Source organism: Terrapene carolina, unplaced genomic scaffold, assembly GCF_002925995.2.
Source record: "Terrapene carolina triunguis isolate 2854851 unplaced genomic scaffold, T_m_triunguis-2.0 Scaffold67, whole genome shotgun sequence".
NCBI classification, from domain to species: Eukaryota; Metazoa; Chordata; order Testudines; family Emydidae; genus Terrapene; species Terrapene triunguis.
The window spans coordinates 21,194,929-21,222,671 of record NW_020664418.1 but is presented as its reverse complement, the minus strand read 5'-3'; the positions used below and the strand labels follow the sequence as shown (position 1 = coordinate 21,222,671).

At 37.6% G+C, this 27,743-nt stretch overlaps 1 protein-coding gene across 2 annotated transcripts; it reads right to left on the bottom strand.

Annotated features, from left to right (window-relative positions):
• BNIP2 (BCL2 interacting protein 2) lies at positions 1 to 27,743 on the bottom strand. Of its 2 annotated transcripts, XM_024219331.2 has the most exons (11): positions 27,657 to 27,743; positions 16,686 to 16,819; positions 15,148 to 15,215; positions 13,470 to 13,637; positions 10,940 to 11,116; positions 9,986 to 10,088; positions 9,580 to 9,711; positions 8,246 to 8,332; positions 8,014 to 8,112; positions 6,014 to 6,049; positions 1 to 1,191 (listed from the first exon to the last, which is right to left on the bottom strand). In XM_024219331.2, exons 2-11 carry the CDS (start codon positions 16,733 to 16,735, stop codon positions 1,143 to 1,145), a joined length of 969 nt encoding a protein of 322 aa, XP_024075099.1. In that variant the 5' UTR covers positions 16,736 to 16,819; positions 27,657 to 27,743; the 3' UTR covers positions 1 to 1,142. The 2 variants fall into 2 exon arrangements, with proteins under 2 accessions (XP_024075099.1, XP_024075100.1); XM_024219332.2 differs by lacking the exon at positions 6,014 to 6,049.

The following is a 27,743-nucleotide window of genomic DNA, read 5'->3' as shown; positions in this document are numbered from 1 at the left end:
AAAAAAAAAAAACCACAGACTCATTACATTCTTTAAAGTGAATTTAGTGCTTATGAGAAGTGCCAGATAGCACTGGAAATGGAAGATCTCCATCTACAAAGTAAAAGCAGTGCAAGATTTTCCACACCTCCTCTCCAGGGTACTTCAATCTTGACCTGAATGGATAACTTTTATGGTTGAAAGGACAGTTCAGCTCCATGCCCATGCAATTCTTTGTGTGTCTGCTGAGACTGAACAGTTTCAGTTAGTGCCAACTGACACTCATCCAAGAGTAACAGGACTGAGCTCATTTCACACCCATCACTGACTAGACAGCTTTTATCTACTAAACACCTGAGCAGAATTTAAACTAGTGACCTAATGGTGAAAAGCTCATTATGCTATTAGTCATTTGAAATATTTAGTCCCCAATATGGCTTAACTAGGCTAAGAGGTGGTAGCCAATAAGCTGAAATTCACAGAGCTACAAATCTGTATTTTGAAGAAAACCAAAGACAAACCAAAGCTCAAGATCATTCTGGCAGTGTAAATGAGTTCTACTTGTATTAGACACAGGAACAAAAATGATTATCTTCACATTTATGAGACAACTGCACTAAGTGAACACCGGCATCTAAAAATCATTAGGTTTCTAAATCATTCAGGAAATGTATTAGCTATTTACAGCAAAAAACATTCATCATGCACTTTACAAAACAATGACAGCACTCATTTATGGCCTTGTCCACTTGCAAAAGAATTCATTCTGCAGGCAAACATTATAAAATATTGCTCAAAGAGTCATAAAAATATATTATCTCTTTCCTTTAACATTTAGGTATATAAATATTTTACTGAAGAACATGCATCATTTAGATAATTGCAAGAATGCCTCCTATAAACATATGGTTCTTTGACATTTAACAATATAAAATGATTACATGGTAAAGTAGCTATTAAAGTCAAGAATTCAACCCAAATTTGCAAACCAATACTGTAGAGAACAGTCCCTTGTGTACAAATCCAGAGATATATCAAGGCACCTTTTATAACAGGTTACATAATAAAGGCTAATGAATGCATTGTAAATGCAAAAAAACAAAGAACAAAAAAACCCAGATCATTCCACCTGCACAGTCTTCCATCTTGTCTGGACTCCAAACTTACTGTTCACTTTTCTGTTCTTGTTTCCCATCAAGCTCTTGGTCAATTCTGTTTAATAAAAAAAAATGTTAGAATATAAATTACAATTTCAGTAGTCTTACTTTCTATATTAGGCAAAAAAGCTGATCTTAATAGGAGAATTAAAGTTTTTAATATAGAAAAGGTTTTTAGTAAATATCATTCAACTGTTAAAAAAAAAAACTCAGTGAAGTAGGTTCAGTTACAGCAAAATGTTAAAGATCCACCTTGTTATTGCCCCTAAAATTATAGATTTTAAAGACGGGTCAAGAAGTGTTTTCAAGCAACAATAGATATGGTATTTGGAAGAAAAGTATTAGGAAAATGAAATATCAAATTTGGCCATGTTGCATGTTCATTTATTAATAAAGTGACTAGGATGTAAGCCTCTAAGACATGCAATAAAATGGAAGACAGTTTTAAGACCAGAATGCAGTTTATATTAGAGAACATGAGCCTATCAAAACCGTAAACTATGGGTTTAGGTTTTTTTTTTTTTTTTTTTTTAAGAACAGCTTTATTAAATATTAAGCTGAAAGAACAGTGTGGTTGTGCCAACACAATTTCCTTTACTACCTACATTTTTAAAGTTTCACAGAATTGTTTTCTAAACAATTAGTACAAATAACGTGCATTGTATTGATCCCTGCTATTTTGAAATAAGTTGTATTCAATTAGTTACTATATATAGTTAGATTTATTAAAAATATGGAATGCATTCTTTGTATCTAGTCTGTGTGTATGCAGGATATCAGACAGCACTTTAGAGGCACTCGGGTAAACATGTGCGCTATTCAGCTAGGATGCAGTGTGGTCTAGCGCACTGAACATGGTACTGTGTAGACCTAGATTCTATTCCTGGCTCTGAGCACTGACTCTTTGGGGAAGTCATTTAGTCTCCATTCCTCTTAGCTTTCCCTCTGCAAGATGAGGAAAATGATTGGTTATGGGGTTGGGGTTTTTTTTTCTCCTCTCTCTCCAGGGGAGGAAGACTCTAGGCCTACTATGCATCCTCTTACTTAATCAACTGGTGAGTGAAGGAATCTACATCAACAATTTCTGCATAATTTAAGTTTTCTTTTAGTGAAGTTTCTGGCTCTTATGGCTGCTAGGAGAACCTCTGAAGTGTGAACTGACATGTGCTGTCCTGCTGAGCGTGCAGCCAGCTTCAGTCCACGGTTTCTCATGACATTCCCAAAAAGCGGAATGAGGTTAACAAGACTCGAGTAAGTTTCTGCCTACAGGATTCTGAACAGCAGCTGTGAAACTGACAAGAACACTGCCAGTTTCACTATGTTGCAGCTAGGGAAAGATATGAACAACAGTGAAAGTACTTACAGAAAAGTGACTAAAAAAGGCTTGGGAAAGGAGTAGAGTAGCAAACAAACACCCTTCTTACTCTCCATCAGCCAAGAGGCTCTGAAGTTGGAGGATGAGAAAAAGCTCCTTCCAAGCAGCTAGAAAGGGACAACAGTTTTTAAATCCATCAGCCAGAGACCCACAAAAGAGAACAAGGTGCTGTCCTTGCTTATGAATCCCAGTGCCCTCTCTGTTTCCAACAACTGGGGCAGAGTTACTGGCTTCTCACCAGGCCATTGTCCACTGACACGTCTGGTGTGCGTGGGCATTCATCTTTCATGCTACCTAAGCCTACTTCACTTAGTTCTCTGGCTAGTAAATACCTAATAAGGTTTTCAAGCCCAGACAGAGCTTTCCTTTGAGCTTTATGGATTAAAAGTGCCATGTAAGCACTAAATGCTTCAATTACAATTATGACAGGCAGAATTAAAGTCATATACTATGATCAGATATATTCAAAAACTAAATTGAAAGGGAAAAATATTTGGGTTTGTGACAGTATTTATGAGTGCATTTTACCAACATTCCTGGCTAGTCGTTTCAGAGGAACCTACCAACGGATTTAGAATTCTAGACCCAAATACTGTAGACACTTACATGCTTAACTTTACAGATCAGCAGTCAATTCTTCAGTGAGACCACTTCTGTACATCAAGTTATTTTTTTGCAGGACTGCAATCCAATCTGTAGTACCCTGGCATGTAGCCAATTCTGGGACTCAAATTGTTAACCAGGCAAAATTTATCAGGATGTTGACAAACGACAAACAGGGAATAGGTTATAGCCAACTTTGCGTTTCAAATACTCAAATTAATATTTGTGTGCAGAAAGATGGTCACCTAACACTTGAGATATTTGTATTTTTCATCTCTGCACACTTCTAGCTACATCAGGGATCGACAACCTTTGGCACGCGGCCCGTCAGGGTAAGCCCTGGCATGTTGGGCTGGTTTGTTTACCTGCCGCATCCGCAGGTTCGGCTGATCGCGGCTCCAATGGCCGCAGTTCGCCGTCTCAGGCCAATGGGGGCTGCATGAAGTGTGGCCAGCACATCCCTCGGCCTGCGCCACTTCCCGCAGCCCCCATTGGCCTGGAGCAGCAAACTGCAGTCATTGGGAGCAGCGATCGGCCGAACCTGCAGACGGTGCAGGTAAACAAACTGTCTCAGCCCGCCAGGGGTTTTCCCTCACGGGCCGCATGCCAAAGGTTGCCGATCCCTGAGCTACATAGTACCAAAGACATTGTTGCAATGGAAGTTTCCAAAAAACGCACCTCTCCAAAGTTCATTTACATATACTAAACTGCATTCTAAAATTAATGAAATAAGGGTAGAGGTTCCATAAATAAACCAACAAAGGAAATGGTGAACATAATGCATTGCCTAAAACACCCAGTGACTTCATTTAAGACTATGATTGTACTTTTGTCATCAAATAACAATTCTGGCTTAATCTAATGGCTCAACGGCTTCAAATTTTACTTAAAGCAATTACTTTTTCACAAGGGCTTTTACTGTACATGCTTACTGCATATAGCATAATCTGATGAAAGGGGGAAAAAAAGGAGTCCTCTCTCCCTTAGCCATTTGCTCTTTGGCTTTTGCATCAAATAAATGGTTTAATTGACTAAGACTGTTCTCTGATGTTGATATAGTCTTTGGTGAATGCAGTAAAAAAGGATCCACAGCTCCAATGCTATGGTAGTAATACCCGCAATAGCTGAGGCGGCCATATTTTCATGCATTTAATATGTTATTGTTTGGGCTGAATATTCTACACCAAAAGTGATTGGGGGGGGGACGGACTTTGATTTGGCTGTTTCAGATAGTACATAAAACACCGAAATCTGAAGAAATAGGGCTTAGAAACTGCACAGCTGTATCTGAAAGTGTTGCTCTTTACTTGCACAGTATGTTATTCTGTAACACTTCTCAATCCAGTAGCAGAGTAGAGCATGTATTTATGTGATCTCTCATTGTTTCTTTTAAAAGTGAGTTAAGTAATTCCCAAAGGAAATGATGTACATCAAGTGTAACAGGATACTGGCAACTTTAAACCAAAAGAATCCACAATGATATCTGACGAATTTTTAATTACTGTTATTGCAGTTAACTACCATGATTATTATAACATACTATGGGAGGAAAAGCACTTCTGTTGTCAAATACACAAAGTAAACACTATCTAGTTAGTTCTATTTTTACTCCGCTATAATCAGATTTTCACACAGCAACGTAAAAGAAACATTTGGAAAAAAGTGATTGTAGGTGGAATATTGAGGGGAGGGACTCCGAGTATGTTGAACCTGAGACCTGAAATTTAAAGTGGATATCCCTTTTAAGGGCTCAATTCTATACCCACTGCAGTCCATGGCAACCCTTCCCGTGGAGTAGAACTGGGTCTATAGACAGTCAAAATACCAGACATTAACAAGGTGAAGCAAGTTAGAGTTGCTGTGAGAACTGTAACTGAATTTTCTGTAGTTGGTACCTTTATAATCTCAGCTATAATATTGCAGAATTAAAGTTTACAGTTTTTCATACAGACTGACAGTTTTATGCTTTTCCACTAGCTTTTTACTTTGTTTTTTTATGAAAGCTAGTAAAATACATAGGGAAAAGTTATTTCTGACAGGTTTAGTTCTTAATACCTTCTCTCTTTTCCATCTTCCTACTTACAATGACATGTTTACAGAAAGTGACTTGTCCCTAAACAGTTTATTGTTATGCACATAGCAGCAGGAGTGCTCAGAATAAAAGTTTAAAGCTGGAAGCAGAGTGTTTTAGTGAGGTTATTGGTAGACATACTGAATGGTGATTACTCATTTGTTTTAAGTATTTTTATCAGATGCAAGAATTGCTTGAATTGTTAGCAGGCCACTTAAGTTTCAGCATACAGAAAATCCAATATTAATTAGCAAGGAATCTAGGCACTGCAAATACAAACAGCACTGAGCAAAATATAAACTAATTTAGGGCCTGTGCAAGTTAGATATCTTGAAAATAACTGAAATTAGTGAATACTGAATAAAGCAAGATAGAAATTCTAATCCTGAAATTTGTAAGAAGTTGTTTTGCAAGTAACTTCTACAATTGTAGCAGTTTGGCATCTAGAAATTAACTAAGCATTCAAACAGTTACGTATTCTGAACAATAACAAATTTAGTTTGTTGAAGCAGGTTCAAATATGCATACGACTTTTTGCCTTTTTGAAGATGCAGCTCAAAGTCAATACATCCCCTTAATAAAAGCATCTCTGAAGTGATAAAATATTGACAGATTACAAACCCATCCATGGTTTACACTTCTATGTGGAGCTCTCTTACAAGTTATATTTACCGTAACTACTTCAAAACTCAAGCTTAGTCATTAGTGCGTGTTTATATTTACAAATGCTTGTTCATGTCTGCAAGCCAACCAATTGGGAAAGAGTTAGTTTGTGCAGTGCAAGTGGTCTTGTCTAGATGCATCCCTAAGTAAGGTGTGCATATATACCTTTTGTGTTTCTTTCTAAACTTTTCTTCTTCATACCTTAGTGGGGAAAAGTTTGATTTCAGTAAGTACAAGATATGAAGGCCAACCAAACTCAAAAACAACAAGTGTTAAATGTTCTTCATGGAAACACAATATCAAGTCTTGAAACTAGCATAGTTATTTAGAGAATAAAATCATGAATATATACTAGTTTTAAATAAAATGCAGAACTAGTAGAGATTTAGTTGCTGTGTGGTAACAGTAGTAACATACACTATTTAGTCCATTCTGATCTACCTCAAAATCCAGAGACCTTATGACCTAATTTTGAAGTACAGCTCAAAGTGTCATATTCTCCAACATAGAAGTATGGCAAAATGTTCTGGTATATACGTTGCCCTGTGGACCAGCAAGCTTGGTCTCTGCGGAAGATCAGTGCTTGATGCAACCAGCTGCAATAATGATCAAGGCTGTCTTGTAAACCTTAGGAGGACATAAGTCTGTTCATTTCGTAAATAATCTCTAGCTACAGAAGCGTCCTCCTTCAAATCCTGTGCTTTTGAAGGGAATTTGTTGTAGGCAGTGTCAGATTTACAAGTTTATGTTAATTTTGTGCCTTTTCCACAGAAAGCCACATTCTGCATGTGTTACAAAAGGTTCAGTTTTGCAATTTGTACCAGCTAGACATTTATCCCTGGCTATGTCTACACTACCGCAGTAAGTCGACCTAAATTATGCTACTCCAGCTACGTGAATAACGTAGCTGGTACTCCAGCTACGTGAATAACGTAGCTGGAGTTGACGTAGCTTAGGTTGACTTACTGACTCCACCGCTCTGGGTTGACGCGAGACCTTACTCTTCTTGTTCGGGGTGGAGTACTGGGGTTGACCAGAGAGCAATCTGCGATTGATTTGGCGGGTCTTCACTAGACCCGCTAAATCAACCCCCGGTGCATCGATCGCCAGAGCGTGGAGCCGGCTGTAGTGTAGACATCACCCGTGTCAGCCTTTCAACAGCAACACATGCCTTGTGACCATGAGGTGTGATTATTCTAATACCTTCCTTATGTGACTTTCAGTTCAAAGTAATAAGCAACATTGCCATTACATTTTGAGTGAGCTAAAAGCAAAGGCGCACCCTTACTACCCTAGATTCTTTAGGCCAATTGCCTATGAAGTAGAAGTTCAACTTCAAATTATCACCATAGGCTCTTAGGATCTTAACTATTGCTCTGGATGCATCAGCTCTACTTTGTGAGCATTGTGCTATTGAGTACCCACACAAAGCCTGGTGCTAAAAAATTCCACCATCATACCTCAAGCTGGCAGGCAGATGTGTTTCTCCTGTGGTGGGCCAATTGGTTTGGAAAGCACCCCTTTGACAGCTCTTATTTCATTGATCTCCACTTCAAAAAAGGCCTTAAAGCTGCCCCTCCTTCCAAGGATTTTTTGAATCATTATTGTAAGGCTTATGTTTATAGTCTTTTCCATCTCCCCTCTCATTGTCAAATGGATTCCTTATTTGTTTGTTATATATTTGATTGCTTAGACTGTTTTGCTTTTATTCTGCTGTGCAACACCTCAAATGCTTTGGCTGAGTACTACATAAAAAGGGGCTTATAATGTTAGCACCTGCAAGACCAGCATTTCTCACAATAGCAAGTCAATTTAAATACCAAAGAAAAAGAAGAGTTTCATAGAGGTCTTTTGTGCATTATGATTTTATGATTCCACAAGACTAGTTCATACTCAGTATAATGTAGCAATTATATAAACCATAGAGCTAAGTATTATTTCATTGCCATGCTCTGGGTACCATTATGTTGCTGCATGCAAAGTAGAAATTTAACACCATCACAACTCTAGCACAGAGAGAGACTGTCTCTTGACAGCAAGGGTCCCACTCTTCTAGATTAATGCCAATTTATAGACATGTTGAAAATCAACATAACACAAATTAATAAGTTTTCACATTTGTGCTCTATACCAAGCACACCTTTGCATGTTTGAATAAAACGTACTGTTTTATGCATTCTGGTATGCCAACATATTCCATGGGGATGAGTTCAGCTAGCTCTGCCAGGGTAAAGACATATCTAATTTTTTGGCTGAATTTTGAGCTGTGGAAGAACAAATGTAAAGAACAATTACTAAAATGTTGAGTACATCTTTAAATATTAAGTATTACTTGCTGAAATTTAAGTACTAATACATTTGTACTTTCTTTAAATGAAGTAATTTCCAGAATATTACCTAATAAAAGGTTTTGTGATGGCCAGAAGTGTTCTGATAAACCAAGAAGGATGAACTATTATTAACGATTTCAGGTTTTTCCTTAACCTAAAGAATTCAAGTATTGAACACCAGTGTTAAGGAACAAAATGAGTCAAAAAAGCAATGCATATTTAATATAAAAAAGTACAAGTGTTCAGTTATTGTATAATTGCCACTTCTGTGTCATATGTAATCTAACTCCTAGTGAACAGACACTCCATTGTCATCTTCTTGTCTACCAAAGTTGAATAAAAACTAGCAAAACCATGTTATGTTGAATTTGTCATGAATAGACAGTTGGAGTATCAGATTGTGATGAGAAAGAACTAAGAAAAAGTTAGCCAGTGAAGAGGTTTTTGACCAAATGTTAGTGGTATGTCTCAAGGACCAATATAGCTAACTCATGCTTCCACACGTTTTAACAACCTTTCTCCAAGACAGGAAAGAGTGAGGTTCACTTGGGAAATGGGTATCTGTATAATGAATGAGATAAAGGGCAATAAGGAGAGGAAAGTGGAAAAGGGCTGCTTTAACGATGATATGCGAGACCAACACCAATGTGTTTTTTGGGGGAAAATGGACTGCTAACAGCAGCTTCTTCAATATTTTGGCATCTTATACCCCATCTAACATTGCAGAGTTGCGTATCCACTTGTCAGATAAGTAGACTCTTCAGCCAATAAGAAATTTCAAATCCAGATTTGGTGTATAAAACTCCCTCCCCCCCCTCTCCCCCCCCAATTTGTGCAACCCCCACAGGATAAATGTAACCTAACTGTAAGCTCAGCAAATGGGGTCTGCTTAGGCTTTTACTGTTAACACTCATGGGAAGAGTTCAGCTGGAAAGAAGCATTTTTTGCTGCCTCTTACTACAGCTGTGCAAGAGGTTACAAGTACCTTTTCATTCTAACTAGTCTTTCCTTTTACAGTTGACATTGACCTGTTCAACAGTGTTACAACTTTCCTGCAAGATTATTCAGGAAGCTCACTTTAAATAAGACTATACAGTACACTGTGAAACCTTTATTCAGTAGTATTTCACAAGGCAATTGTACGATAGATGGAAATACAGTGTTGACAAGCATTTTCATTTGAAATTAAATGAAATTCTCCAGCAGTATTTCTGCCTTGGAGCTTCAGTGCCTAAATCATACAAGTGGGAAACAGGACAATTGTTGCAGGGTTCAGCATTATCCAAAGCCTCGCAGACTTAAATTCACAATATGCTAATTAACAATTTTCACAAAATATAGATAATGACAGAAAAGTGATAAAGAGATTTCTACATATTATTGTAATAGAATTTATCTTACCTTCTATCGATTTGCTGGTAACATTTCCTGAGCCAGCCTAAACTTGGCATTTTTCTCCGTGTTGTAGCACCATTTAAGTAAACTATCATATAGTTCTCTGCTACTAACAGTTCTAAAGTGCCAATAACATATCTGTAATAACAAGTAAGGAAAAAGCTTTCAAATGAAAAACTGAGTGACAGTTAATGTGCAAATGAAAGAATTTATATTTTGATAAAGGCTCAAAGGCTACAGAAAAAAAATAATCACAGAATTAAATGTCTTAGCCTACTTTGGTATTTCCCGAATATAAAATTTCATGTAAAAAGCAGAAGAGGCTGGTAGCCCTTTTTGCATTGATGGAACTCTACTAGGAGATCATTTACATCATTTGTGGACAATTCTTAATGGCAAAAAGACTACTTACTTAAATAGATTATCCATTAGATATCTGTAGTTAGGCTGACTGCTTTCAGGCATATAGCAAACAGCAAACACAACAATGGCATTTAACCCATCGCCATAATAACCTAAAAGGGAAAACAAAAAATTAATAGCAATAAAGTAAAAAACAAAAGTAAAAAGTAATGGAGAAGTCTGACTATACTGATCAAATTCTATAGTAGTAAACACTGCACTTTCGTGCTTTTTCATCATCTATTTCCAAGTGCTTTACAGATGAAATAATGGAGGCACAAAAAGGCTAAAAAGACACCATCCATTTTAAAAACGCGTGTCTGATTTTTTAAAAAATTTACTGTTACTCAGATAGCTAAAGTTTACTATAAATGAAAGATGCTCTAATTTCTATTAGCATGTTTAGTTTATGTATTTTACAACATTTGCATGTAGTCAATTTCCCTTCTGAATGGATTTTTACATACACAACAGGGGAAGACAGACATTAAACTGGACAGTGATTGTAAAACCATAAAAGCTGTTATGGAGTCTACAAAGGCTGCGATAGCACCCAAACCAATATTTAATTTTTTTTAAAACTGGTTAAATTGGCAATCCACATATTGAAATGCTGATAACTACTCTGTCACTACAGCAAATGTTCAGTCTGGAAGAGTTAAATATACTCCACACGTTCTGTTCTTTTAATTTATTTTAACAGTCACCTCTCTTTTTTTGTCCCATTTTGGGTTTCACTAGTTAAAAAGGTACAATTCTATCTTCATCAAGACTGGGGTAGCTTTCTTTTAAGCCAACATCCCTAATATACTCATATGCCTTGCTACTGCAGGTCATGACATGGAAGATCTGGAAATTCCTCAATACTTACACCTTAACACCACTTACATTTGTCCCCCCTCCCATTCTGTTGGGTGTTGTAATTTATAGGGGCTACCCCTCAGCCCAGGTCATTAATCCTTACCTCCGTGGCTGATAACTTTTTTATAGGGTTCAATTGCCTTCATGTCCACCCTGTGATCCTGTTCTCCAATCCTGAACATACGCCAGCGTCGCCCATCATCTCTCTCCTCTGCAGCAGTGTATTCAGGAAGCGATCCTTTTCTCATTACTTCAGTAGTTTTTGGTTTTGGAAGATCATCTGTCAACATTAAAATACACCTATTATGCATGATGATCTTTAACATGACAGTACCAATCAGATTGCAAGTTAACCACTTCACTCCGTTTGGATTATTATAACTTTCTATATGATCAGCCAGAAATACCTGACTTAGTTCCATCACTAGAAAATACTGTGTTAGAGGTCTCTCTATACAGTATGCTGATAAATATTGGGCTCTTGGCTGTATTTTATATGAAGCTGTCTGACCACTTAAATTTCTGGATATGTAGAAGGCCTTTTAGGGAAAGTACATATGCTTCTAAACGTTCGTTACCATAAATGCTGCCAAATTAGATACGAAGTGGTTAACTTCAATTATTATGTTTTGTTTGATCAGAGATTTACATGGTAAAGCATAATTTAATACATTGATAATAGCTGGTAAGCAGACATGCAAATAAATCTTGTAGAAATTAAAGCTAACTAATACATATGTTCAAAATAATTGAAATTTATGCTAAAAAGAGCAATCTTCAGAAAAGATTTTTCTAATAAAATCATGATTCTTTGAATTTTAGTTGCACAGACCTTACCAAAAGTGAGAAAAACCTACTGCATGTTAGTTGTCTGTTTCCAAGACAAAGCTGTTAATGGAAACTATCCTTCCAGGAAAATGAAGACAGCAGCGTTAAAGAAAGAAAAGACAGAAACCCTTTTCAGCAACTTTTTGTAATAAATTAACTGGTATATTTCCTGAATCATGTTATAAAGTTATCCATTAACACCAAACCATATTCCTTAAGGCAGTAAAATATGGCCAGCCCACCACACACTTACACCCATATATTTCCTACTCTCACTTCCAACACATTTAACTTAATCTAAGATGCTTAAAAAAATTTAAGCTTTTTTAAAAATTGTTTCCTGGTTCACGTTAGTCTTACCTTCCCTGCCAAAGGATTTTTTCTCCTCTGTCCTGTTATTTTACATGCAGTAGCATTCCTATTTATGCAAGAATGAATTAATCTCTTACAGTACAATAGATGTACCTAATAGGAACAAGCTTTTAGCAATGTTAAAGAATTATGTATTTAAAATTTCCCTTGACACTTTAATAGGTACATGCTTAAAGCAAGAAGAGAAATTATCAGAACAATAATGAAATATAGATAATTGTCAACTTTTGTATAAATTGTTAAGAGTCCCAATGCCAGACAGAAGGATTCTTGAAAGATGTCCTTTAATTTAACCATATTTTAATAACATAAAATTCACTTAAATTTAGGTCCCAATCCTGCAGTCTGATCCTTACATGTGGATTTCTGCACCCATGTGGAGCCCCATTGAATTAATGGAGATTTGGTACAGGCATAAGAGTTCACCTACAGGAATCAGACTGTGGGATCAGGGACTTACTTCCCAATTTTAGAGCAACCATATCCAGTTAAATAGAACTTTAGAAGTCCAACTGGAAATGAATTTCCTGTTGTTATCTTAAAGAGTTTAAATGCAAAGTCAGAAGAGTTCCCTGATGATGCACAATGAGGCTGTATGCGTCCCCCTTCCATGACCACTATTCTGAAACTGAAAAGCAAACTGTTAATTGAATTCTGTAAAAGCTATTGACCATTTGTCTTGCTTATTATTGAACCAAGTGATCATGTGTTACGTTAATCAATTTTCAAATGTTGCCCACATATTTTTTAAATGGTAGTTTACATCTTTTCAGCAATTTTTTATATTGCAAAAAGGGAAAAGTAGCTGCTCCTTTTTTGTCTTATATGAACTAGTGATTGATTTAAAAAATAAAATAATTAAAAAAAAATCATGGCCAACCGAATACTCAAAGAAAGAAAGTGTAGTAGTAATTACCATCCCATAAAACTAATTTCTCTCCTTTGAAAAATAACATGTATTAAAATTATATGGTCCATCTCCTAACCAATTCAGAAGTGTGCCCTACAGTTCATTTTCTAGCATTCTGTTCAGTCCAGTTTTGGAAATACAAAGTCTCCATCAGTGACAATTCTGTAACTTAATACGACTTTCACATAGATTCTTATGATATTCAGCCTAAAAAAAAGTATTGGTTTTAATTTCATCCAATCACGCTAAATAAACTTGTCCCTTGTTTGCTATTCTGGCCAACAGTCTTTATAAATCCATACTGCCTATTTTTCATGACTGAGTTTTCCACTAGGTGTCTAATGATTCTTAATAGTTTGCTTTCCATCTCTAAACTTCTGATTCTTGGAACCTGCTAGCTCTCATCATGCACATCTGATTCTTTAAATCTTCTAGCTCTAACCCACATGAAATACTGTGTACCTGAGCATAACCATCAGAAAACATCTACTTAAAATACCAGACAGAAGCAATGAACCCTTACCTTCCCATTCAAACTCATTACTGTTCTCAGATGGAGTATCTAAATCATCCAAATCGACCTCTCCACTCTCATCTAAGTCATCAGACAACACCGATTCCTCACTGTGATCCAGTGTTAAGCTAATATCTGGAGCCATTAGTTTCTTCCTAACTTTGTTTCCATTCACTTCTAATGGGTTTGGAGTAAAAGAAAAGGCAGGTTACTTAATTTGTAGAATACCAAGTATGTAGACATGTTTATAACAAATCGGAAAAAAAACCACAGCCCAGTGCTTAGAACAAAAAAGTCTCATTAATGCTCATCACCTCACAAACAACAATATTCCAATCACCTCCCCCAAAATACATCAATAGAATTTTAAGGTTGCAAGAATCAGTGCTCGAGAGTCCAGAATTGTCTAGTTAAGGTTGTAGATGGTCCCTTAACTGTGCCCACTGGTGTATACATATGATAGTCTTTCATTATATGCAGTCTTGCTGTAGCTGTGTTGGTCCCAGGATATGAGAGAGACAAGGTAGGTGAGGTAATATCTTTTATTGGAGCAACTCCTGTTGGTAGAAGGTACAAGTTTTCGAGCTACACAGAGCTCTTCTTTACATCTGGGGAAGGAAGCACACTCAAATTGCTCTGTGTAGCTCGAAAATTTGTACTTTCTACCAACAGGAGTTGCTCCAATAAGAGACATTACCTCAGTCTATCTGATTATATAATCACAGTACTTCTCAAATATCACAATACTCTTTTTTTTTAACCACACGCAGCAGAGAGACAGAAAAATATACAGTACTCAACATACTTAACTGGTGAGGGAGTCCAGGATACTTATAAGAATGTATATAGTAAACTGTACACAACACACGACATAAGTATACAACAGTACTGAAGTTGGGTACGTGTGAAAGACTAGTTTAATGTAACCTATTGTGTTAACTAGCTCCTGCTATTCTCTTCTATTACAGATTAAATAAAATCGTTACTATAGTTAAGAGTTAAATAAGTTATCGCCTTTGAAAAGTCTTCATATGAACATGTTACAATGAGTAATGGCTGACAAACTACAATAAAATGGAAGGTTCGATGTTAGGCAGGTGTTTGCTTTACATGCTTTAAAAGGTCAAGGCAGATACCTCCATAATTGACACATAAGTTGAAAGCAGGGAATGAAATAAAGCGACTGATCCCGCGCTGGAAATGCCAAAACTAAAGCAGACTGTCATAGTCCAGGAAACCCCAAGGTAAAAGCAGGAAAATATTAAGAAATAAACTACATAAGCCAATGTGTGATTTTTAAAGTAGCTGTAATTCCCTCCCTTCTTTGACATCACCTTTAAAATTTAGCATCCAGTGAAGTCAATATTAAAATGAGACTAAGAAGAAACATCTAAATTGAGCAATAGAACCCGATAAGCTCTTAAAATTGACAGAATGGTTCATCTTTATTTGGCTTCTACGAATTTAAGACTGGCCATCATGAAAATCTAATGGAATAGTTCATTTTCAATGGGTATTAATTGAGCTCTGAGTTTACAGCGGAAGTGAAGACAACACCTTCTAGGCCCAATCTATATTATGGTAAACCCATTTTGTCTGTACTACAAACTCTGATGGTATTCAAACACAAATATACTGATTTGAACACTGCTTACCCAAGACTTTCTAATACTTAAGAGGTTCTTACCATGCTGGCCTTGTTGGCCAGTTGCAGCTAGTATATCTGCTTCAACATGATCATCCTCTGGTAGGGGCCTGGTCCAGAAAAAGAAAGAGACACTTGTTGAAGGAAACACTTGCAAATTATTTAATGAAAAATCCCATATTCATCTTTAGACCAACACATATACACATTTTTTTTTTAATATATATAAAAACATGGGTTTAGAATCAGATTAAACATGTTTGTGGTCTAAACCAAGCTATCAGCCAAGCAGAGCATTACCATGGCCGAACAGTGATTTGCAGTTTTCAAGTGAGCCTTACCTACTGATGTTTAAAAAAAAAAAAAAAAACCAAAAACAAACAAAAAAACACACCACACACCCAAACCAGTAGTTACTGCCCGTTATTACTGCAAGCACTGGATTGTTCTATGTTCTTATTAAAAATGTGATGTTTTAGAAGTTAAGCAAGACCAGAAAAGTACCTAACTTGTATTTTATTATGAAGCACAGAGGGGCCTTAGAGGTAAATAATTTAGTTAGATGGTGCTTGAGAAACCCTATGTCCTAGTTTCCATCTAAGCAATCTTAGCACTAAGATGAAGCAAAAAGGCAGAAAGATATATATATAAAAATATTTTAACTGAATAGTTTAATTACAATTATTAAAAAACAAGATGCCACACAAAATTGGAGGCTAAAGTGAAGCATAAGGTTTCTTCAAGTCTTGGGCCAAGCCTGTTATGAAGCAATAAGAAAAAGAGCAAGATTGGATGAAGTTTTAGATGACAATTTATAATAAACAGTATATACATTTTTACTTCATAACAGCTTAAACTATCCACAGTGCACATTTCAGGAAAATTTACTGCCCTATTCTGAAGCACACCTGAAAGCTCCAATTTGAAGTTGTACCATCATATCAAGGATCAAGCTCAAAATTTGATCTGATTTATATTTAAGTCTTTTTCCCTACTTGCACAGTTTATGTAATTTCCTGGGGTGTTTTGGAAGTGGTTTAATGAATTTTCAAAAAGCTTGAAAGTGTAGACAGCCCAGAATTGATTTTCAACTTAATTGCCACCCAATGTATTTGAGCACATGATACTTTTTAGTCTTTGAAAGCATTAATAGGAATATGTAGCACTTCAGAATTATGCAAAGTTACCTTAAAGCTTTAAGGTATAGTTCTCATTGCATGAATGTGGGAAGTTCACAGACTAATATTCCTCCTTGCTTACATGTTGCTAATAATAAGAGCCCTTCCCTACTCATTAAAAGGCAAGTTCATCCATTAAGTTCTGAGACCCTTTAAGCCATACGATATTAGTAGAATTAGTTTTAAAAGAACATGTTGCTAGTAAGAGATCATATTAACATTAGGCATAAGGGCAAGTGACCCATACTGCCCAAGGAGCATACAACCACAAATATGCTGTAGAGGCAGGATGAATGCCTAGCTGGTAGACTGCAGTTGACAGCCTTTGTTTCTGAAGAGGAGCAATTTCAGTTTAACAGATTATTGGAAAAGTTTTACAAATAAAAAGAAACCATCTCTCACCTTGGAAAATCTTCATCTTGCCACTCTTCCTTAAATTCAACACCTTCCATCCTCAGCCTTGCCTCAATAGCTAATATGGACTCCTGGTGAGTCAGAACCTCTTGTCTTGGATATAGGGTGTTAGATGAGAAGAGCTGTGGACAAGACATTTTAAAATGTTTAATAATACTGCCATGTTCTCTCAATTCCCACCCACCCCCTCCGAAAACAGCATTTAAGTACTGACAGTGCACTAGACACACAAATGACAAATAAAGAACAGTCTATCCTAGAAGAGTAAGATAGTAAATGATCAGACAGAAAGGCACTAGGAGGGAGAACAGCCTTATGCTTAAAACACTGGACTACAGTTCACGAGTTCTGCATTCAGTTTTGCCACAAACTTCCTGTATGATGTTGAGCAAGAACCTACTCTGCTTCAGTGTCCCATTTTTAAAACAGAAATATACTTGTCTATCTCACAGGGATGTTGTGAGGATCTGACGTCTTGGGAGTTATACTATTCCATTCCTATCTGAGCAAGTACCTAAATACATCAAATGGAGATTACTTACCATATATACTTGATCATAAGCCGGTTCGTTTATAAACCAACCCCACCCAAGATAGATAAGTAAAAATGGAAAATTTTATAACCCGTTCATAAGCCGACCTTCTAATTCAGGGGTCAGCAAACTTTGGCTCCCGGGCCATCAGGATAAGCCGCTGGTGGTCCGAGATGGTTTGTTTACCTCGAGCGTCCGCAGGCACGGAGGTAAACCTAAGTAAACAGTGTCCCAGCACACCAGCTGCTTACCCTGACAGGCCGGGACAGCAACTGGTGGGGAAATTTTTTTGGTGGGAGAAGCTGGAAGTCAGGGGAGTAACCCCTGTGACCACCCCCCACATGACCCCATCCCTAGCCCGGGACCCCCACACTCTCCCCATCCCATCCCTTCCCACCTTATCTGGGGAGGATGTCTCTGATCTGGCTGGAGCTGCTCCGGCAGGCTGGGCAGCACAGCTGCAGCCTGCTCCGGTGGGCCAGACTGGGCGGCGCAGCCGCAGCATGTTCCAACAGGCTGGGCCGGGCGGCGTGGTCGCAGCCTGCTCGGGGGGGGAGGGGGGGGCTGAGCGGCACGGCTGCAGCCTGCCAGCCCCGGAGCTGCAGTTGCTTTGGAGGCTGGAGGGCGAGCAGTGTGGCCAGAAGTGGAGAGACTCTGGCCCAGCCTCTTCCCTTCTGTCTCTGCTGGCTGTGCTGCCTCCCCTTGCTCCCTCTGTTGGGGGGAGGGGCTGTGTCCCACCTCTCCCTTTCTATACCCGTTCATAAGCCGACCCCCGTCTCTGGTGCTTCCCTTTTTTACTAAAAAAAATTCTGCTTATGAACAAGTATATACGGTAAGTTTTATTTTATTTTTTTAATTGAGATGAGATGTCACGGGTTAGTGTTTGTGGGCCTTCAGTTTTCAGAAATTAGTTAACTGAAAACAGATATCCTAGCACACTGTTCCTAACATTGTGGGCAACATTATAAGAAATGAAGGAAACAATGAGAATGGCATGAATAGCAAGAGTGTAAGGGGAACAATGGGAAAAGAGACATCAGCAGATGCACAAACTGGGGCAACATTATGCAGAGAACTAAAGAAAGGATGAGGGCATCAAGCTTGATTTGTTAAATGAAGGAAAGCCAGAGAAGAATGATATGAAAAAGGGGGACAACATTTGATCAGGGGACAATTATGTTTTTGATAGATAAAACCAGTTCTCTTCAATGTCCCTGCCCATGATGGTATCTTCCATTCCTGAAAAGTGCACAGTATATCTGAAGAACATACTTAAGTATTTTTTTGGTCTGTCCGTTTTAGTTTCAAGTTGTAAAATATAGCAAGAAATTAGCCTTCTGAAGCACTGTTGGGCTGTGTGTCAGTTTCTGCTGTTCTAAATAAGATCCTATCTGCTGGATTTTGGAAGTTATCCTAGTGTTCAATAATAGTAAAATTCTGCTCTCACAGCCACAATCTAGCTCTCAAATCACACCTTGCCATCTCTACATGGACCTGCCTCACAGATGGGAAAGCAGAGTTTAGCCTACAGAACTGCAGAATGAAGGAATTAAAAGGGATATGAAAGAATGGACTACTTGCAATTGGTCACATCAAATGCTCCTGGGGAAGATGCCTGACACTAGCACTACATGGGAAATCTGGAGGCACGACTTTCTTAATTTTATGTCAGTCCCCTTGCTCTTCCCCCACCCCCCTTTTTGAAATTCTATTGGTTTAATTCAGCAAAATGAAAACTGATGTTGAATATGTAATGTCCTGTAATGCTGGTGATTTCTTGGAATTAGCTCAGCATAGCCCACTGAAAGTTTTAATATTGCTTTTCTTGTTCCTTCCTCTCCCCTTACTGCCATCATTGCAGTTTTATCTCACCATCTTACTTTACAAGATGAATTTTCACCACCTTTTCCCCTATGATGCCCCCCTAAAAAGCAGCAATGGTGTAAAGGAGGGAAGCATTATACAGAAGATTTTAAAACTTATTCAACTGTGGGAAACAAAGAACAGAAGATATGATTTTTTTTTTTCTGTCTTTGCAGTGCCTTTCGTTTCATCTCTGTTACAGGTGGTACAATCAACTGAAAATCTGTAACTACTGATGGTTTTAAGACTTCTCTAGAATCTTTACCACAATTCCATCTCTGAAAACAGCATTTACTTCACATGATTCAAGTTTACATGCTATTTCATAAAAAATTACTAATGCAAATATTAAGCTGATACACCTCAGAGTTTAGTGATGAGCTGACAGTTTTAGGGATAATTGCTAAAATGAGAATTGAGGAAAAATGTTACGTTGAAAACTTGAGAATCCTGGTAATTTTGCAAAGCCATACAATGTGTTTTGGACCTTCCAGATAATATAGATCAAACTGAACTAAAAGTTCTGGCCCAGTGAATTCATGTACTAATTTCAGTCCTCTTGGTAATATTTCTAAGCTTTTTATGCACCCCCATTAGATCCTCTTAATGATTTTGCTACTGTTTCTTTAGATTCTACAACTGATTGTAAATAAATCATAACTCATATTTAGAAAACCAAGGGCATTTTTAATGTTGTGTACTTCTTCCCAGATGTTAGTAAGCCGACTGTTGTATAATTTAATGTCAAAGCTAGTTAAGAAAAATAAGAGGTTCTTGTATAGCTGATCTAAGGATTTCTTGCCGTTCTGATTTCATAAAGGGAGAGTTCCTACGTGAATCAAAACAGTAGAGGATTCAGTCCTACCTGAAGAAAACTACTAGTTTTTATTTGTTAGGAAGTAAACTTTCAAGAGATTTTATTCTTGATAGTTAACAAGAAAAGGAGACATCAATACTAAAGCACATTAAGTTTATCAGCTCCTCAAAAATGCTGGAGAGAGAGAAAGGAACTAAATGATTATCTTTATTTCTAGGATTTGTGCTCACCTTTGATGTCTGTGACTTTGACAAAGGTGACTTACATATATGACACTGATTGGTGAAGCCTTTAACCTTTATATCTAATACACGATATAATAAAAAACTTTATAAATATTATATGACTATGTTGATGAACTGCAGACTACAGCTGGGAGTTAGGAATAATTTAACAGGTCTGATTCAGAATATTTTCCTGCATCTTTATAACTACGTCTCCTTTTGCATGTTAACTGATCTTGTTTTGTAAGCCGCAACAGGAATGCAAACATTGCTTCAATGTGGAAAAATATCACCTGTATATTTTTAAATTAATATCTGCTCACTGAAGCTTCCATAAGCTCCTAGCATTTTTGTAGGATCAGTCCAGATCAGGTGCCCAATTTGGACAAAAGTCATTCCACAATTTAGGCCAGAAAGATAAAATACTATCAATACAAAGGTAAAGCACCTGCACAAGAGGCGCTTTAAAAAAAGCTCTGCAAAGAACTAAAAGTCTGAAAGGGTCAGATCAGCATCTCCTATAATGTTGCCACTTGCAAATCATCTACTGCTTTGCCACATATCTATATGGCATCTATTCCTTCGATCTGACCCAGATGTTGGCTATTACATAGTTAATTTACTAACAAGTACCAACATGTTTGCTTAAAAACCCCTGAGAGATGCTCTAGCAGGCTGAACCTTTTTGGGAGACACTTCGCTAAGTGTCACAAGTTTGTCAACCCACATTGTCCAGCCAAATACTTTTATGGCAGACAGCACTGAAGTGATTCACCTGAGAATTAGAATATGAACTGAGAATGATTAGTACTAGTAACTGTGAAGATTATTATATCAAATAAATTTCGCTTGCTAGCTGTCTCCTAATTGTTCTGCTGATCATTGGTTAATACTTATGAGGAAACTGTACACCAGTTAGGTTGTGAAAAAAGATGTCAAGTATTACTGTAAAATATTAATAGCTCTTAGTAAACTGGATTACACCAACCCATTATTGCCACAAACTATCAAACAATAGAAAACTCCCAGTACACCTCTACCCTGATATAACGCGACCCGATATAACACGAATTTGGATATAATGCGGTAAAGCAGCGCTTCGGGGGGGCAGGGCTGCGCACGCCGGTGGATCAAACCAAGTTCAATATAACGTGGTTTCACCTGTAACGCAGTAAGATTTTTTGGCTCCCGAGGACAGCATTATGTTGAGGTAGAGGTGTAATTCTGGAAATGGTAATGAAGTTATTCTCTTCTGTCTCAGACAAAATTAAGCAAAGTCTTATGGTCTAGTTCTATTTTGAAGAGTGCCTTAAAGGTTTATTGGAATTCCACAATTGTCTCAAAAATCAGAACATTTTTTCAGATAATTAAATTTTTTAAAAGCAAACTCACTCTGGGACATTCAAATCAAGCTGTGTTGTTCTTTCAGGCTCACACATCACCAGTAACAAGGAGTCCCAAACATTTGGGACTTAAACTTAATCCTGGTGATGCACACAAACAGAATCTAGCTCAGAATCTCATAGCTATGTTGATTTTACAGGATTGACAGGAGTATGCAGCAGTAAGAACTTATCACTTAAGAAAGCATGAGATGTACAAGAGTCAAATTTATTGATTAAGAAGGTGCCATTTTCAAAGTCACTTCAGAGATAGACTGCACTTTGAGTTACATTCCACCACAACGGCAAATAAACTTTAAATCTGATCATGCAGCAAAAGCAGTCAGACTAATATAAAGGGCAAAACTGCCAGAAAACTGTTTTGTTAATTCTCATTAAAAGGCACGCAAGAAGTGATGGCCCTCCTACACTGATAACAAAAACCATCTAATTTCTAACAAAATGTACAGTCTTCTCCATTCCTGAATGGCAAACAATAATTGATAGTGCATGAATCACAAACAATCCCCATGACATAAAACCAATTTCTACATCTGCTACAATTATTTTTAAGGGCTACTGATTTTATGTAGCACAGCAATGTCAAGTAGACAAAATTGCAGAGTGAGACCAAAGGATTATTAATATTTATATGATTCCTTTAGCCAATGAGCAAACTCTCAATGGTTACCTTTAGAAGACAGAATCCACTTTCATCTGGAAATTCAGCTGTGTTGGCTACAACTTTACCACCACAGTTCAGTTACATCTGAGACACTAGTTTCTTAAACATGTACTCCAGAGGGTTCCCTCTCCATGTCATGACAAACTTCCGACTACAGTTCTAAAAAGTCATGTACTTCATTTAGAATAGCTCCTGGTGCTTGAGTCAAATGCTTTTCCTTATGAGGTTTAGTCTCTGTTACATATTGAAACTGGACACTAACAAATCAGTGTCTTCTTGTTAATTAAGTGATCAATGTTTCTAACAGACAGTAAATGTCAAACATTTGAAAGAAAGTTACATGATTGGAACTAGACATTCCTCTCAATAAGGGCAGGTAAATTTTGAACATGGCCTTTTCTGCAGAGTATTTCCCTTTTGGAGAACCTAACTCAGTCAAAATATTTCTCAAAATAGACTGCAGAACAGAAGACTATATACAAAGGGAAAGTTGTGTAAGAGTAACAACCAGCAGGGAATACTTTGTGTGGAGTAAAAGCTACTAAGAACAATCAAGAAGGTAATGAGAGAAAACTGGAAAGATACTGCTTTAAATGTGAAAATAAAAGATTAGAAATTAAAAGGAACACGGGAGATTAGGAAATGAGAAACTCATGTCCACACAGTTCATAATGTGGCACTTTCAGATGGTGCTCTTAAGAGACTGTCTACACTGCACTGACATTTAAAATCCCCAATACCTTGAGCAAGTTTTCCTCTCACTACATGTTTGGAGTATGCTGTGTATCAGCTGACAACTGTTCTTAACCTCAGAGGTTGCTGCATTTCAGTGGCCAAGCAATCCCTGTGTATGTACATTTTATCAGACGTGTGGATAAACTTAAAAGATATTACTTAAGTATGTAACATGAATAGGGTTTGAGTATTTGCTCAAGATGCAGTAAAGTTTAAGTTATTCTATAAAAGAACTTCCCAGATCTATTAACTAGGCAGGAGGAGAGAGATGATTGCAACTGGATTCTTATCAGCAATATTCTATTCACTGATGAACATGTAGCTATATTTAAGAAGCAGGTATTTTTAAGGACTGTATAACACAATTGTAAGTCATTTACGAGAAGAATTTCAAGCCCTGCATAAGAGATTGTCTGCAAAATACATGCTGATTAAAGGAAAGCTCAAATTTTGGGTCAACTAAACTTCAGTATCTCTTTAAACATTCATCCAGATTAAATAGTCAAGATAGACAAAACAGTCTAAGTGAAGCTTCATGCATGAAAGCACTATCATCCAGAAGCTACAAGAACATGAAACTAATATAATAGGAGTAATAAGCAGCGTCAGTTTGAAGGAAGCCAGAATATTGCTGACCTGCGAATTAGCTATAGAATAATTTGACACATTTTGCTCACAAATGCTTACAAAGCAGAACAACAGAGAGACCACTACTATAATTTCTGCTTACGCAGTTCCTAAACAAAAATCCTCAGTACATGATCCCCAACCTGCTGCTCTAACAGTGTTGGACCCACTATGTTATTTTATCTCCTAATATACTTCCTTAACAAAGCACCTCAACCTATATTTTTATTTCAGTAATAGAAGAACAAACTAAAATTAAACTTAGCTATGTTTAGTATGCCCTGATAATGCAGTTCACACTCAGTCAGTCCAAGTTCAAGGGAAAGACGGGGGGGGGGGGGGGGAGAGACACACCAACAATTTTTCTCTGGTTCTCACCCACTCCTCCCCCAGCAAGAGAGAGCTTCTTAGAACAGCGAGCTTTATTTTCTTTCAATATCTCTCCATCACTTTACTGTATAATTAATTGAAGCTTGATCTCTAAGTTCGCTATATAGATGTCTGACCTTCATTACTGTAGCTAACTTCCAAAAGATGAAATTCACATCACATGCCTGGTATGCAGTTCTGCTCCCTTACAAGAGCCAAAGTTTGGCTTTTCAGTGATTTCCATATTCCAGGTGTCTCAAAGCACACAAATTTGGATGTCAAAACCAGATTTTCCGCACAGGAAAGTATAATTAAAATCCAATTTCTTACTCTTTGTATATTTAATTTTGAAACATTAATGCTTCTAGCCTCTATCAATGTGTTATTAGAAGTCCATTTCCAGAACCCATGGACAAAAACGCTTGGCCACTGACACTGTAAAAATTTATCAGTTTGTTCCATTGTTTGGAGTATCAGCAAATCAGCTATAGATTGAGTCTTCACATCCTATCACTTACCATCTCATTGTTTGAGGCAGGTCCTTTAGATCAGGGTGCAAATACACTAGCAAACCAATATAGTAAAGTTTGCCTTCCTACTGCCCTTACTTAACCTGATTTGTGGTTAAGTAGCTCAAATCAATAGAGCTGGAGATCAGACACCTATCCAAGTACTAAAAGACAAAAAAGCTTTGGTACAGAGATTGTGTCCTTCCTCTCTTTGGAATCTATAGCACAATTGGTTCTATAGTTAAAACCAGAGATCATCAGAAGTGATAAGATTCACAAGGAAACAGCAGATATTTGTACAAAATTAAGAGTGTGGTACAAGGAAGAGGACATTATACATTCAGTCCTGGATCAATATAGGATTACTTGGAAGTAGTAGTAGCTTTAAAGTACATCTTCTGAACCAATATGGCTAGAACTAAATACTGTATAACAGAAACTAGACAGTCTTATCTTTCCACATATAGAGAGCATTCATTTCTAGTCCTAGCAAGCTCTAATGAACTTACTCACTATCTTGTCAACAACTTGATGCTGAAGGATTATGCACCATGTTAGATTGAACTCCATCTTTCAGAGACAGTAAATCCATTCCATTCTAACACTAGCAGTGATTTTAAAGTGACTTCACACCAAGACAATGTGTGGTGGATTAACAGTAGTGGCTTCAGGTGTAGTAAGTTTTTCTAAGTACTGGCCCTGGACCAATGATCAAATAAAAAGTTCTATTCTCAGTTTAGAGAAATTGTTAACTTTTTGTTCCAATCTCTTTTGATAATTAATGCTATCTAGAAAACACTGCTTTACATTTTTCCACAGCATTTAAGTGAGAACATTAAGTTAGTTTTCTTATCTTACCAGTTAAGCATGAAATTTCAGTTCAAGTTGCCTTTTTAAAAAAAATACATAGATATAGAAACATTTCGTAATGACAATGACACCATTTTCAGCTTTGGTAACACTTTCATATGAACTGTGACTAGAAAAATAGCATTTCCAAATTCAACCAAGTGGCTAGAGAGTTACTGAGATTAAAATACCATTATATGTTTTACTGCACCTGAGCAAAACCCTGTTTGAATTGCTTGTAAATTTGTGACATGAGGTTAAAAAAAAAAAAAAAAGAAACAACAGGTAGTTAGTACTTGATAAAGATGGTTAAGTTTCAAGTCCTTCCCGCCCCTCAGAAAGTAATAAAAATGCCTCGCTTCATAAGCATCTTGCAACTCTAAAAATAGCTTTCATTGATGAGGAAATTGCATTAAATTCCATTTCATAATAGCAATACTGAACTCTAGGTAATGCACTGTACAGCAATTATTGCTTTAAGTTGGTTAAAGCCACTTTGGCTTTGTGCCTCATAATATAGCCCAAGGTGTTATAATCATCTTGAAGCATACCCCCTAGCATGTCTTATTGCTTAATAAACCAATCATTCAAGGTGGCTAACAGGAACACAGCTGTGCAATTAACAGACTTGGCACCAAATTAAGCACAGATATGCTAAAATAGATGGAATTGTTTATAAATTTTATGCTGAAAATACTGTTAGAAGATTAGTAGTAATCACTTTAGATCAACATAATGATCATTAGTGTTTATCAGATCATTAGTGCAAAGAACTTTTACTTGGAAAACAGAGGTAGAGAGTTGCAAGTTATATGTACTCACCTACCCTGGCAGTTTCCACTGAAGAAGCTTGTGCATAATTGAAAAACATCTTAAGTGTCTGTTTCAGTTATAAAATACATGTGATAATGCAGTCACCCTGTATCTATAGCCTGACTGAACACAAACAATGATCATTTAAAGGAAGATTTAGAGTTCAGCCAGCAGTTCCCCAACTGTGATCCTCAAAGACTTGATTGATACATGGTGCTGGCTCCTTCTTGTTTACAGCTATTAAAATACACTAGAAATTAACACTAATTTCTTTCCTCATATTTCATTTGATGTATGCAATTGTTCTAGCTGGGATACAGTTATCTGATCTTCAATGGTAGGGGTAATCCATTAAATCATGAGTGAAGAGAAGGTGGTCCATGAGTCTAGTCTCTGAAAAAATTTGGGAAACCTACATTAATACAAGGCCATTGGAGTTTATAGTTTTCAGGTTTTGAGCAACTTCTATTGCTGCTCTGCATAGAGAGCAGGAACGTAAGCATTCAGTTGAAGTTTGAAAAAATGCAAGTGAATTTAGTATTCAAGGTGCCAAATACATTGAACCCAGCTCGCTATTTCCTGTAATTTAATGTGGTGTATCCACCTAAATATTCAGAACCTAAGTTACTATAAAAATTGAAGCAGCCAATATTTACCTATTTTAAACTAGCAATCAACCCAGGATATATTTGTGTGTGTGTGTGAGAGAGAGTTTCGTCAAAAAAGGAAGCTCAAGATTAACAAATTTCCTCTCTGCAGGGTAACCACTAGAAGCGGTTCTTACTCTCAACAGCAACATTTTGGGAATAGGGAGTTGTCTGTCCATATGATAGTAAAATACTGACTACTGACTCCGGACTTTGTGATACTCTTCTGTTCTGCCTGCTGCTATCCGCTGAATTGACAGCAATTTAAAGAACACACTCCACGTTTCAGAGTATGATTTTTGCACGTTTCAATCAAACCTACTCACAAGAACAGAGTAAGATTGAGCAGGATAGCACGACTTCTGAATCTGCAAAGCAAAACACCACTGCGAAACCTAACTAATGTTCTAGTACAGATAACAGCTTTGCTTTTGAGCGTTTGTTAGATACATTATTACTGCACCTTCATACAGTAGTTTAACGTTTATTACGTTATTGTAAAAGTACATCGAAGGCCAGTGCCTACCTTCAAAACTCTTACCGAGAAGGCGCCCAACAAAGAGCCTGGGCAGCCCAATTGAACCGTGGCCACAGGCTACTGAGCTGCCTGCCAGAGACAGAGCAACACACACCCGGCCCGGCCCCTGCTCTCGCCGCGCCCCTGCCCCTGCTCGGGGGATGACCAAAGAACGCGGCCGCCCTCGAACAATGAGCAACGGGATCTCCAGCGCCCCACGACTCAGTCACACCCCTCCGGGGGGCACCTCGCCCCCTCCCGCCAAAGTGCGCCAGCAACTGGCCTCCCCAGCTCCACGACCCCCACCCCCGCCGCCCAGGCAGCCCCTCCTCAGCCACAGCGGGGTCTCCCAGCCCCTTGGCTTCCCCCGCTCCGGCAGCGGGACGTACCTAACGGGGAATAAATCCTTCTAGGCGGCGGCTCCCAGGCGGCCAGGGCAGCGGAGAGACCCCAACGCCTCCCGCCCCCACCACCGC